The 12,874-nt window shown below is 39.2% G+C and overlaps 1 protein-coding gene across 1 annotated transcript in view; it reads right to left on the reverse strand.

Moving 5' to 3' along the window:
- FRAS1 (Fraser extracellular matrix complex subunit 1) overlaps positions 1 to 12,874 on the reverse strand; it is a 471,835-nt gene that overhangs the window by 287,061 nt on the left and 171,900 nt on the right. Inside the window, exons 4-6 of the mRNA XM_055297229.2 lie at positions 10,718 to 10,810; positions 3,485 to 3,644; positions 702 to 835 (exon numbers count right to left, since the gene is read on the reverse strand). Coding sequence (XP_055153204.2) covers positions 702 to 835; positions 3,485 to 3,644; positions 10,718 to 10,810 — 387 coding nt within the window. The remainder of the gene's footprint in view (positions 1 to 701; positions 836 to 3,484; positions 3,645 to 10,717; positions 10,811 to 12,874) is intronic.

A 12,874-nucleotide genomic window follows, 5' to 3' on the forward strand; every position in this document is an offset into this window, starting at 1 on the left:
TTAGATAAAAAAATAAGCTATTTTTCAACTGGAGGCAAACTCCTTTCATGGTTATCTATCAACTGCCATGGAACATCCACTGGAGCCTCTGGAAGAGTAAAAAACTATAATATAAAATACCATGTATACCACATTTATTTGCAATTGATTTTCTCTTCTAAATTTGTGTGAAGAGTCTAATGTTTTGAGAATCAGATCAGCTTTAAACAAACAACAAAATCCCACTATCTTAAATGTCCTCAGAGAAAATCCTTTGATAATTTGAATCATTATCCTATAAGAATTAAATTGTGTACATCTGGATAATCATGTTCAAAGATATGCATTACGTCTTAAAAAAGCAGACTATACCTATGCATTGAAAGATAATAACAAATCTAATCACATTATTAAATTTTCCAGATGTTTAGCTTGACATTTTTGGAGCATCTGCCATTAGAGCTGGAGGCTTCCTTGTGTGAACCCTCAAGGCTCAGTCACATTATATAACAATTAGCCTAAGTGGCTGGTAATTAGACCTATCTGTAGTTTCTAAGGGTAAAAGAAATGTCTCAGTGGTGGTCTCCAAAAGTATAAGGAAAACAAAAAGGCCTTTGCTTCTTGTTTCTAGTGCTTCTGAGGCCTGCCTGCCATAATCTCAGAAGAGACTCCAAGTTCTTCAATAGCCTGTGAAGGCTGCATCCTGAGGATGTCTTCCTTACCTGGTTACAAAATAGAGGCTGACACTGAGCTGTGAAGCACTGGGCAACCCCATTTCTACACAGACATTTGGCACACCGGCTCAGCCGCCAGTCCTCCCCATCCTGAAACACACGGCCTTCATAGGAACAGGGTTCTGGAAGGTCAAAGGAACAAGGATTACTAGGTGGATGGCATTTGTTGATCCCAGGGCTGACTGCATGGGCGTGCAGCCAGTGCAGTTGCACAGGGCCCACTGGTCAGAAGCCCAGTGCACAGAAGGAGGTCCTGCATTTGGTGTTCAATGCTCTGCAGTCACTATCTTGAAATCTCTGAATTTGTGTTTTATAGGTGAAGCTTTGAGGCTCAGCTCATGCATGGTCCCACCTGCTGCTGGCTTCCTGGGATAAGTTCTCAGCTACCAGCTCCTCCACTCCATCCCAGTGAATGCTGTCATCCCCAACCCTCTTGGGGGCTGGTGCCAGGAGGTTGCATGTGCCCTATGCACCAAGTCACAGGGTAGAGCCTGGGGTGTCTGTGAGGATATCCTCTCACCCTTCATTCCCAGGCCCGAGGGAGGAAAACATTAAATAGCAACTAAAAAACATGACAAATGTGACAGGTTGAGAGAAAGAGATCACAGAGGCAAACAAAAAAACAACAACAAAAAAGCTTTCTCTCCTCTTGCTTTTTGAACAAGAGACCCTACATTTTTGCAAATTATGTTGTTGGCCCCAGTTGATCCTCCAATCTTTCCAGGAAATATACGTCCAAAGTCTTTCTCACGGAGAGTCAATGAGAAAGCCTCTTAGGACCTAAGAAAGAATCCCACAAACTCAGACAACCTACTCCCCACACCACCCCCAACTGTGTTGTTCCAAGTATTTTCACTTGTAGGGTTGGTTATTTAGCCCAAAACGTCTGTCAGTCCTTTTCTGGTAGGTGACATCTGAAATGCATCAGGCAAGCATTTTCCTTTCATCAGTTCTTGGGCATATTTTTTCATCCCTGGAATTCTCCAAGGTAAATAAAGGATTGCTGGAAATGGAATCACTGGGGATCAGAAAGAAATGAGGTATCCTTTTAATGAGAAAAAGCAAGAATAGAATGTACCTTCCAGTTGCTGTTAAATAAAAGTATTCTAGCTATTATATGTTGTGAGAGAGCATAATACAGCAATGACAATAATTCCTATTTATTATACAGTATACACTACCTAGGTATAAAAATGGAAGGGGACATAGATCCTCAAAATGTAACAAAAAGAGTATGGGAACAAGCGTGGACTCTGAGGAGAGGGCCTAAAAGTCTGACCCTGGCTTGCTGAACAAATCTGGGTGTCTTGGTTTCTAGACAGGTATAATTTCTTCAGTGAGGATGAAATAAAGATAAATAAAAGGCATGCTTCCTGTTGTGTGTGTCTTGGAGAAAGATGTTATGTTATCTCAAAGACAAGCCAACAGAATTAGTGTTGACAATACTATGCAGAGAACTGAGTTATTCCTTTTTATGTCCACTAAGGAGGTAAAAGGAACCACCTTAGCCTTATGGAATCATATCAAAGGATCTTTTCCCTATTCCCTTGCCTCTCAGGAGCTGTGAATGCAGAGGGATAAATATTAGAAACTCACAGAATCTCAAATTTGGAAGGGCGCTTAAGGATTTCTTCCAATCTCACTCTCTGGGACACTGTGCCCTGCCACGTGCAAGGTTTTGCACTTGGTTCCAATATGGAATGGGGTTAGGAAATCTTTGAGCTACACTGAGCAAGAAAGGGTTGGGGTGTCACCATATGTTGCAGGAAGTCAGGGACACCAAACGGAGGGACCAGCTGGAACCACGGCACAAGAACATAAATTGTGAAGATTTCATGGACATTTGTCACTTCCCTAATAATACTCTTACAATTTCTTATGCCTGTCTTTACTTTAATCTTTTAATCCCGTTATCTTCGTAAGCTGAGAATGTACGTCACCTCAGGACCACTATTGTACAAATTGATTGTAAAACGTGTGTTTGAACAATATGAAATCAGTGCACCTTGTAAAAGAACAGAATAACAGCGATTTTCAGGGAATAAGGGAAGATAACCATAAGGTCTGACTGCCTACGGGGTCGGGCAGAATAGAGCCATATTTTTTTTTCTTGCAGAGAGCCTATATGGATGTGCAAGTAAGAGAGATATTGCTGAATTATTTTCCCAGCAAGGAATACCCTGGGGAAGGAATGCATTCCTGGGGGGAGGTCTATAAACGGCCACTCTGGGAGTGTCTGTCTTATGTGGTTGAGATAAGGACTGAAATACGCCCTGGTCTCTTGCAGTACCCTCAGGCTTACTAGGATTGGGAAATTCCAGCCTGGTAAATTTTGGGCAGACCGGTTCTCTGCTCTCAAACCCTGTTTTCTGTTAAGATGTTTATCAAGACAATACGTGCACAGTGGGACATAGACCCTCATCAGTAATTCTAATTTTGCCTTTGCCTTGTGATCTTTATTGCCCTTTGAAGCATGTGGTCTTTGTGACCTACTCCCTGTGCGTACACCCCCTCCTCTTTAAAAATCCCTAATAAAATCTTGCTGGTTTTGCGGCTTGGAGGGCATCATGGTCTTACCAATATGTGACATCACCCCCAGAGGCCCAGCTGTAAAGTTCCTCTCTTTGTGCTCTTTCTCTTTATTTTCTCAGACCAGCTGACACTTAGGGAAAATAGAAATAACCTATGTTGAAATATTGGGGGCTGGTTCCCCTGATAGCCATGTGAACCTCCCAAGCAAAGAGGGTCCCCTTCTACAAGCTCATACTCACTCCCAGGGCCCACACAAACTGGGCAGCAGCTTCCTTCAGGGATGAATGCCAGCTCCTGGTGTCCACATGACAGCGGTGGGCATGGTTGGGGGGTACATCGGACTTCCCCATGATTGCAAGAGCACACACTACATGGAGAAGAGGCCCATTTTGTCCCATGCTGTGTGTCAGGGAGACAAAAAAAAAAGGTTAGTGCCAAAATACAGACTTTCATTCAGCCAAACAGAAACAAATCTTCTCTTACCCAAATTAAGGATGGAGCTCAGGAAAAGGTAGAAGAAAGCTATGAGCTTGCAAAGTTGAGAGTGGAATTTACAATGTTCCAAGTCAAAGGCCAGTTTAAACATGGACTTCTCTGTCTATTACCCATAAGATTTTTTATTTACAAATTTCAGAAAATGTGTAAATACAAAATACAAAAAGAAAATAAAAATAACCTAATCTCCTATTATTTAAAACATTCTATGAAGCTCCAATTCAAATACGCATATATTTACTGTGTTCTTCATAACGACTATATCCTTTTCAGTAGCTCTCTCTGATCCTGTTTCCTTTATTTGACTTTACTTTTTATCCTGATTAGTTCCCATATTCCGCTCCCCCCTTCTCTCTCTCTCTCTCTCTCAACTGTTCCAGTGATCTCATGGTCCTGAGGAAAGTGTGATAGCCAACAGGGAGCACAAGCAGGCAATAATGTACCCAAGCACTGAGTTGCACAAACCAAGGATTTACTTGGCCACATGCATGTTCTCAGATCCCAGCTCAGCCCTTCCTGCCTTGGAAACTATAGGTAAGTGACTTAATCTTTTTCAATCTCAGTTTCTTCATCTATAATAATGAAATGGTATGACAACATTCCCTTCACCAGTGGGTTCTTCTAAGGGTTAAATGGGGTGGCCTCCTAAAGAGCCACCCAGGTGTGCAGTGTACTGGTACTCAATCCAGAGTAGAACAGTATTACCCAGGGCTGTGGAGATGTTGGCCAAGGCTATAAACTTCCAGCTATTAGAAGAACAAGTTCTGAGGATCTAAGGTACAGCATGGGGGGTGATGGATGAGTTAATTAATTTGATTGTGGTAATTATTACAGAATATATATGCATATTCAACCATGTTGTACACCTTAAGTATATTTGATCTTCATTTGTCAATTAAACATCTTAAAATAAAAAGATGCTCAATCTTCTCCCATTTTTATTGCATGATTTCCTGATCTTCCTCCCTTCTTCCGCACCTTGTATTGATTGTAAGTAGCAGGAATGGACGTAGATACAAAGGTCAACTCCTCTCGCATCCATTCTTACTTCTGCTACAATTATATATAAATTTCAAATTTAGTACAGCATAGAAATGGGCAAGTCCACAAACTGTGGGCTAATAAAAGACATGGCAATTGACCTTTATGCTTGAAAAGGCCTACACATGAAAGCAAAGAAAGAACTTAAAAGAAAATTGATAGGATTTAATGAGTTAAAATTTTTAAATCTGCCAAAAATACATCATAAAGTATATAAAATAAAATTAAAAGGCAAAGGACAAACTGATTTTAAAAATTCCAGATTGTATTAATTAGAACTAAACTCTAATATATAAAAGCATTTATAAGAAGTAAGAAAAAGACATTTCAAATTTTAAAAATAGAAATAAACTTACAGAATGTTCAAATTTATTAATTGTAAAAAATACTAATTATAAAATAAAACTTGGATAACATTTTAAGTATCTGATATGAAAAGACCTTAAAATTCACGGTACCTAGAGTTGGTGAAGCTACAGTGAAGGGAAAGAAATTCTCTCACACACAAAGCCTTCCCTCATGATAACACCTGGAATCACTCAACCAGGGGAGGCCTCCCCAGGATAATCACACTTGAAAAGAGGATGCACTATTTCCTCTTTTCCCCTGGGCTTATCACTAGACACAGAAGACTTAAAATTAAATTTTAATGACTAAAGATGTCACAGCTTCAATACCCAAACTCTTTAGATTCTTTGACCTACTAATTTCACTTTTTATATGTTATCTAAAGAAAATGATTAATGACACACAATAGGCTTAAATACAAGAAACTCCATCTATTGTTCTTTATAGTGAAATTGGAAATATTTTAGTGAAAATTGGAAGCTACACAAATATCTAATAACAGGGAATCATGTTCTCCAAGAGTACACTAAGGAACTATTTACAATATAATGTTATATAAAAAGGCAAGACATAAAACACAGCATAATTCCAATTATGTTAAAACATAGATCTGTATGTATTATCTATCTCCACTGCCAACCCCTCTACCAAAACTGAAAGAACATTAACAGTGGTTTTCAGAGTATTCGGATTACTGGTGATATTTTTTCTGCTTATATACTTTTCTCTTTTCCAAATTTTCCCCAACAAAATATTTTTTGTCATCAGAAAGCAAATTATTGTTTAAAACATCTAATGAATCATTTATATATCTTAAAGTCGAAATTAAAGTCTTAATTTAAAGACTCTATAGTCTTTAAATTATATATATATTTGACTACATATATTTAAAGTAAAATCTTAAAGTCTTAATTTAAAGACTGTATAGAACAACTTGAAGTAAACTCCATTTTATTAAAAATTAGAAGACTGCTCTAAACATCTAGACATTTCACTTCATAAAACAAGACCTTTTGTTACTACCAAGAAACACCACTGTTGTTTCCAAAACGTTGCAGTCACACTACCTTTCAGACAGACCAGAAAAATTAATTATAACAACAGCCTGCTGATCACCAGTTGCTCATCTGTAAAATAAGAGGACTATATTAGCTGATCTCTTCAGTACCCACTCTCTCTGATCATGTAAATTTATTATCTAACTCAAGAGACATAAAATTAAGCAATGGATTCTCCCTTCCCAAAAGCCTGAGAATTGTGGGAATTAAGAAAACCATTCAGGCCGGGCGCGGTGGCTTATGCTTGTAATCCCAGCACTTTGGGAGGCCGAGGTGAGTGGATCACTTGAGATCAGGAGTTCGAGACCAGCCTGGTCAACATGGTGAAACCCCATCTCCACTAAAATACAAAAATTAGCTGGGTGTGGTGGCGGGTGCCAGTAGTCCCAGCTACTTGGGAGGCTGAGGCACGAGAATCACTTGAACTTGAGAGGCGTGGGTTCCAGTGAGCCAAGATTATGCCATTGCACCTGGGTGACAGAGTGAGACTCCATCTCAAAAAAAAAAAAAAAAAAAAAAAAAAGGCTCCACTGCTTGATGTCAAAGCCACAGAAGAAAGTACAGACGGCGATCCAAAGTGCACAGCATGATGAAAAGAAATCCCTCTCACATCTCTCCAGGAGACAGGTCACCTAAGTTTATTCCATTTTTGTCTCTTATGCCTCTGAAACAGTGACACCTCCTTACCCAGAGTGAGTGTTCTGAGGATTGATAATGCATGCAACACACCCAGCCTAGAGATCAAGGCATCAGCACATGCATATATATGTATATATCTATATATATATGCATATATATATCAGTAGTTTTCTTCATACACGTTTATGAAAGCATTATTTTTTATAAACACTGTAGTAGTAAAGAGAGCTCTGTAAAATGAAGGAATAATAGATACACAAAGCAATGCTCGCACAGGACCCGGTTTTACCTGTGCCATCTTAACCTCATTAATACTGTTTTGAAAACATGACATCTTGACACTGGGCAGAAGCGAACTCTGCAGACAACATCTTAAATATATTATCCTGCATAGTCAACTAACAAGTTGGCTTGGTTGTTGACATAAGTCCAAAAGAAAGATAAGGTCATAAAGCATTTGCCTGGCTTACTGACAGAACAAAAATACAATTTTTCTTCATATAATTTGTTCCTGTTATGGAGTTATAGATCCAGAATACTAAATATCTGGGAATGTTCAGTGCATATTATAATTACATCCTCTACTTTGAGGAGAACAAGGCTGAAGAATTCAATACTTATTTCTTGCCTCACACACATAAATTAGTTATCCTTTTAGCCTCACAAACAAAGTGAGCAGGCCTGTCCCTTCTTACTCCTCTATTCAGTCAGGTTGGGCACTAGAAGCCATTTCATTTTTCAGTAAACCTTCAAGCCCCATCTACTCAGATTTGACATTATCTGGTGCTGAGGTTAGATTCGTAAAGACGAAAAGAAACGGGATTCATGGTCCTTTCCCCTCCCTTTCACAAGGTAATTTGTGGGGAAAGCACAGAAAAAAAAGTATTCAAACAGCTCTAAAACACATTTGAGGCTTGCCTCCCTGGATAGTTGGCATGGCAAGGCACAAATCCAAAAGTTAATTTCAAAGTATAGCTTTGCAAAGGTCATAGACGAAATGATTCCCCAAATCCTGGCTATAATAAACCCTTACAACACTCTCAAATAACCTGGAGTCAGCCAAAAGGTTCAAGTGTTTTCCTCACTCCAGGAAAGATCTTGAGACTAGTCTTGACTTGCTGAAATGCCAGTTGTATAAGACGCTGCCTCCTCTGCAATCAAAGGAGGTCCTCTCCCGAGGCTCTGCTGTTTTATTAAGGAGTAGTCTTCTCACGCAGCCCTTAGCTCAGCCAGTCCTTCACTTTCCTTTGTTTGAACCATGTTCTTCGGGGACAGTAACACTTCAACTGCCTCCCCTCCTGCCACACCCAGTCTATCCTAAATCCTTTTCTCAATCTGTCTTAGGGGAAAGCTTCCACTTCAGATCACCATTCCAAAGTTCTTAAAACGCCAGGCTATTTTATAGCTACAGGGAGTCTCCATTACCTGCCCTAGGGGAGGCAAGCCAGAGGCCAGAGAGAGAGGATCACTGCTATTCGGCAGGAGGGAAAAGTACCCTGGAAACTGCTCCCCAAACAAGCAAGAAAGGAAATGCTACAAGAGTCAAAAATAAACAAACAAAACTAGTGATGCCAGTGATGAGGTGAGACCCAGACCAGACCAGACAAGTATTTATTTAACCCACTCAAGAAAATTAATGCACTGGGGAGTGTTTGGTAAGAACCTAGAGGAAGTGGAGAAAGAAAGACAGGAAGGACAGAAAGACAAGAAACATTATTGTTTTAACTTTATTAAGACTAAAATTAGGAGGTTTTGTCTCACCTTAAAAAAATCCATCTTCTAGCTCTAATTGAAGAAGCAATACACTAGCGATTTTTTCCCCAAAAAACTATAGTTTTGAAATTCATCCTTTTGCTCAGTTACATCAAATACCAGAAATATAACATTTTCAGAGGGAGTAAATTTTGAAAGACACATATGGAAAAGCAACACATGGGTATATTCTTACCCAGTTTAGAGCTTTTTACACGGTGGATTATTGCAGAGGGATGAACCACAAGGGAAGTGGGGAGAAGAAAGACCAGCGGGAGAACTTTCTGAACTCTCCCTGCAAAAGTGGGAGGCTAGGAGGATTTCTAACTAACCCACAGCAGATCTGTGGTCCCAGGGCTACCCAGCCACACTGGTTAATGACCAACATGCCCTTAAGATGAGGTCATAGAGAAGTTGAAGAAAAGATTTACTAATTTTTTGAGTCTTTTATTCACCCGTGTTTATTGAGCACCTACTCTGGGAAAAGGTCAGTGCTAAGGGCCAGGTAAGTGAGAGGCAGGGAAGATAATTGTAAAAATATAGAAAACATTGTCAATATTCTCAGGCATCTTAAATTAAGAAAAGAAGACTGCACATGTGCACACACATGACATGAAAGAGCATATGATGTCATTAGTGTGGTCCATGCAAAGATTTACTGAATTCTGATCTCCCATGTCCCTGGTAACACCTCTTATTTGATATGTCTATTTTTTTCTTCCCCCAGATCCTGGACTTATTTTGGCTCCTAACAACTCCTTCACTTGAAAGATTCAGGTTGAACCATGCACTTATCATTCATCTTGAACCATGTACTTATCATAATCATTTGGAACTGGCATTATTTTCATCACCACTCTGCCCTGCAGCACTTTTCAGTTCATACGGACTTTCTTCTGTGACATTTAAAGACAACACCACCATACATAACACAGGCTGAATCGAGCAGCACATAGTGATACGTGGTCTGAAGACATTCTCAGTGTAGATCCTGCTTGGATATCTTTCAGCAACACATTGTGCAGAAGTGAAAGAGTGGCTTCCTTGTGTAATTAGGAAACAGTGGCTTGAGTAAGATAATCCTGCCCCACAGGGAAATGAGCACTGTGCTTTCTGAGTTTTAGGTCCCCACACTGAATAGCAGCCTAAAGTAGATATATCAAATCCTACTAACCTATGCTCTCTCCTGAATAAAGAGACAACTAACTTGGGGAAAGTTTTGTATCAGGTGGAAGATGAGGATTAAAGCAAAGTCTCTTTCCATCGTATTCAACCGTACCTACTACCTCAGGTAACATTTACGTATCAATGAAGATAAACTGTTTTCATAATTTCTATTATAGACTTTGCAGTTGGTACTTTTTAATCATATTTAATGTTTCTAAATTAATCCTGAATGATCTGAAATGAGAAAGTATAATTTTCAAAACTTGAGAAAAGATTTCTAGTCCTGTAGTTCTAAACGGGGGGAAGGTGAGCATTTTGCCCCCAAGGGAAATTTGGCCATGTCTGCAAAGATTTCTGGTTGACACGACTGAGGGATGCTACTAGCGTCTAGTGGGAAGAGACTAGGGATGCTGCTAAATGTACTACAATGCAAAGAACAGCTCCCACAACAAAGCTTAAAATGCCAGGGCTGCTAAGTTGAAAATTTCTACCATAGTAAAAAGATCCCTGAATTAGGAGTCAGAAGACCAGGGTTCTAGACTAGGTTATACCATTTATTGGTAATATGACATTGGGCAAGTACCTAAGCTCTTTGCAATTAAATTTTTTCATATTTAACATAGGAGTAATAACATCTGCTCTACTCACCAGCTCAGGATTGTTTGTAACTATCAAATTTAAAATGTATGTAGGACATAAAAGGAGGAAGGTACTTTTACTATTCAGCATCACAACTTCTTCAACATCAACATTCTCAGACACAAATTCAATCTACAAATATTTATGTAGAGCCTACAGAATGTTTTACTCTTATACAAGAAACCTAAATGCTCATAGAAAGTCAAATGGGCTTCGGATCCTCCACAATCCAGGCAAAGAAAAAAACTCTCATCAACACCAGTTTAACATTCAGCTTTTCCCTTGTCAGAGATCTGCAGACACAGAATCAACCTTGAGTCAGAAAACACTTACCTCATGGATTTGCTTTTCATGATGGCAAGATCCTGGAGTCCTCAAAACACACTCAGGGCAGCATTGGTTGGCAGCTATTTGAAGCACTTCTCCCTGAGCATTTAAAAGCAGCTCAAAGTAAAACAGCAGCAGCACACACCGAGTCACAATAGTTCATCAGACCCTAAATCATCTTACATTCACTAAATCTCATGCGTTTCTGAGGTGACAAAAACAGATGGGATAAAATGAATAGACTGAAAAAAAGGTTCTGTGTCCAGACAAGCTTCGCTCAAAGATAAAATGAACCCCCTCTGTAAAAGTAATTTCCTTGAAAAAAAAAATGTCTACATCTTTTCACATGTGATGAAGTTGAGACTTTGTTTCACTTGAAACCCTAGGAGATTCACACAAGATAAGCAGTTTTCTCCTGCTGGGAAGAGGAAGACTCAGGTAGGGGATGGCCACAGAGCTGGCAGGTCTTCCAGCTGTCTGGTGTCTTACACAGCCTAGTGCAGCCAGTGCAGCAGCTGAAGTTCTCATAGGTAACTTTTACTTGGGACAGGAGGTTGCAGGACAAATTTCTGAGAGGAAGTAATATCTCTGCAGAGGTATCATATCTACACACTGCAGTAAGCTGAGTAGAATTCCTAAGCTCTAGTAAAGATCTACATTGTTCCCAGGGCTTCTATAATTGCAACTGTGTTTCTTGATACTATCAAGAGAATAGGCCACCACCTGATACCCCAGGATTTACTGGGGAGGTGTCACATGTCAACCATCCAATCACCACTGTAAATAATCTGTTTATCTAAGAGATATTAAAAATATGGAGTGAAGAGCATTAGCTTGTCTTTGAAGCCCACGACTCTCATATTAGATCTTCTTACTCATGCTGCTCCTCTACTTAGGATTTTCTCAAGTCTAGTGATGTGGCAGAACAGGCAATGAGTGATTTTGACCAAAAATGGTAGGAGATCCTACATTAGCCAGGAAATCACGACTTATCCACAGGATAAAAGTCTACCAAGAATTCAACCAGTAGAATTAAAAAAAAAAATGTGCGTGTGTGTGCACGTGTGTTAATATTATTAATATTTATTATTTATTTTTGGTTGCTTCCATTTTTAAAAAAATTGTACCTACAAGAGAATTCTAACGTCATACAATTATATCTACAAGAGTGGACGGGAAATAGGACTAAGTTTTTACAACCATTAATCCACTGAACAGATAAATACATCAATAAAGTGACCACCAAATTCCTATTTTTTTGATAAAGGACAAAACTTATATGACATGGGATTTTATGAAATTATACATACTATGCAACATTAATCACTTTTCAGAAAAGTGTCCTCTGAACCCCAAGATAAAACTACACTTGTCTGATTTCCACTAAAACAATTAGAGAAACTACATTAGCCTAATTTCCACTAAGAATTTCATACAGATCGAAAATAACATGATCTAAGTGTTGATAGTCTAACATGGAAGCCGGGAGCAAGGGAGAAAGGCAGGTAGAATGGAAGACTTCAAGGAATGTTTCATGCCCCCAAATTAGTTTTCTTTGTTTTTATTACATAAAAGCTAACTTTCAGACTTAGCCCTCAAAGCTCATTTTATAAATATAATACGTATGTGTGTGTGTGTGTGTGTATGTGTTTGTGTGTATGTGTGTGTGTATATATATATATTTGCTAGTGGCAGTAGTGGGAGGGGAGAGGATGGTTCTCAACTTGGTCTATCTATGGAACTTCTGGTGGAATATGAAAGAGTTAAGTTAAGGGAGGAATAAAAATTTTGCGTGTGGGTGCTTGAAGAATGAGAATCAAGGAGTTCCTGCCACCTAACCATGTAACCCTGAGTGGCCGGCCTGGTGAGCTGTGGGCTGCATGGAACACAAAGGAGTCCTTCTCCAGGCTTTGCAGTGTTGTGGTTTAGAAAGTGGTTGCAGGGGCAAAAAACATCAGTGAAGATCACTGGAGGCAAGATTACTTGCTTAGGACCTAGGAGAACCACCAACAGTAATGATGATAATTTGATCATTATAGCTAACACTTATTGAGTGCTTACAATAGCGGGGTACTCCTCTACACATTTATATGCATATGTACATATATGCACATACAGACATATAGAAATATACATATATATATAGAGAGAGAGAGTTAATTT

Source organism: Symphalangus syndactylus, chromosome 10, assembly GCF_028878055.3.
Source record: "Symphalangus syndactylus isolate Jambi chromosome 10, NHGRI_mSymSyn1-v2.1_pri, whole genome shotgun sequence".
NCBI classification, from domain to species: Eukaryota; Metazoa; Chordata; class Mammalia; order Primates; family Hylobatidae; genus Symphalangus; species Symphalangus syndactylus.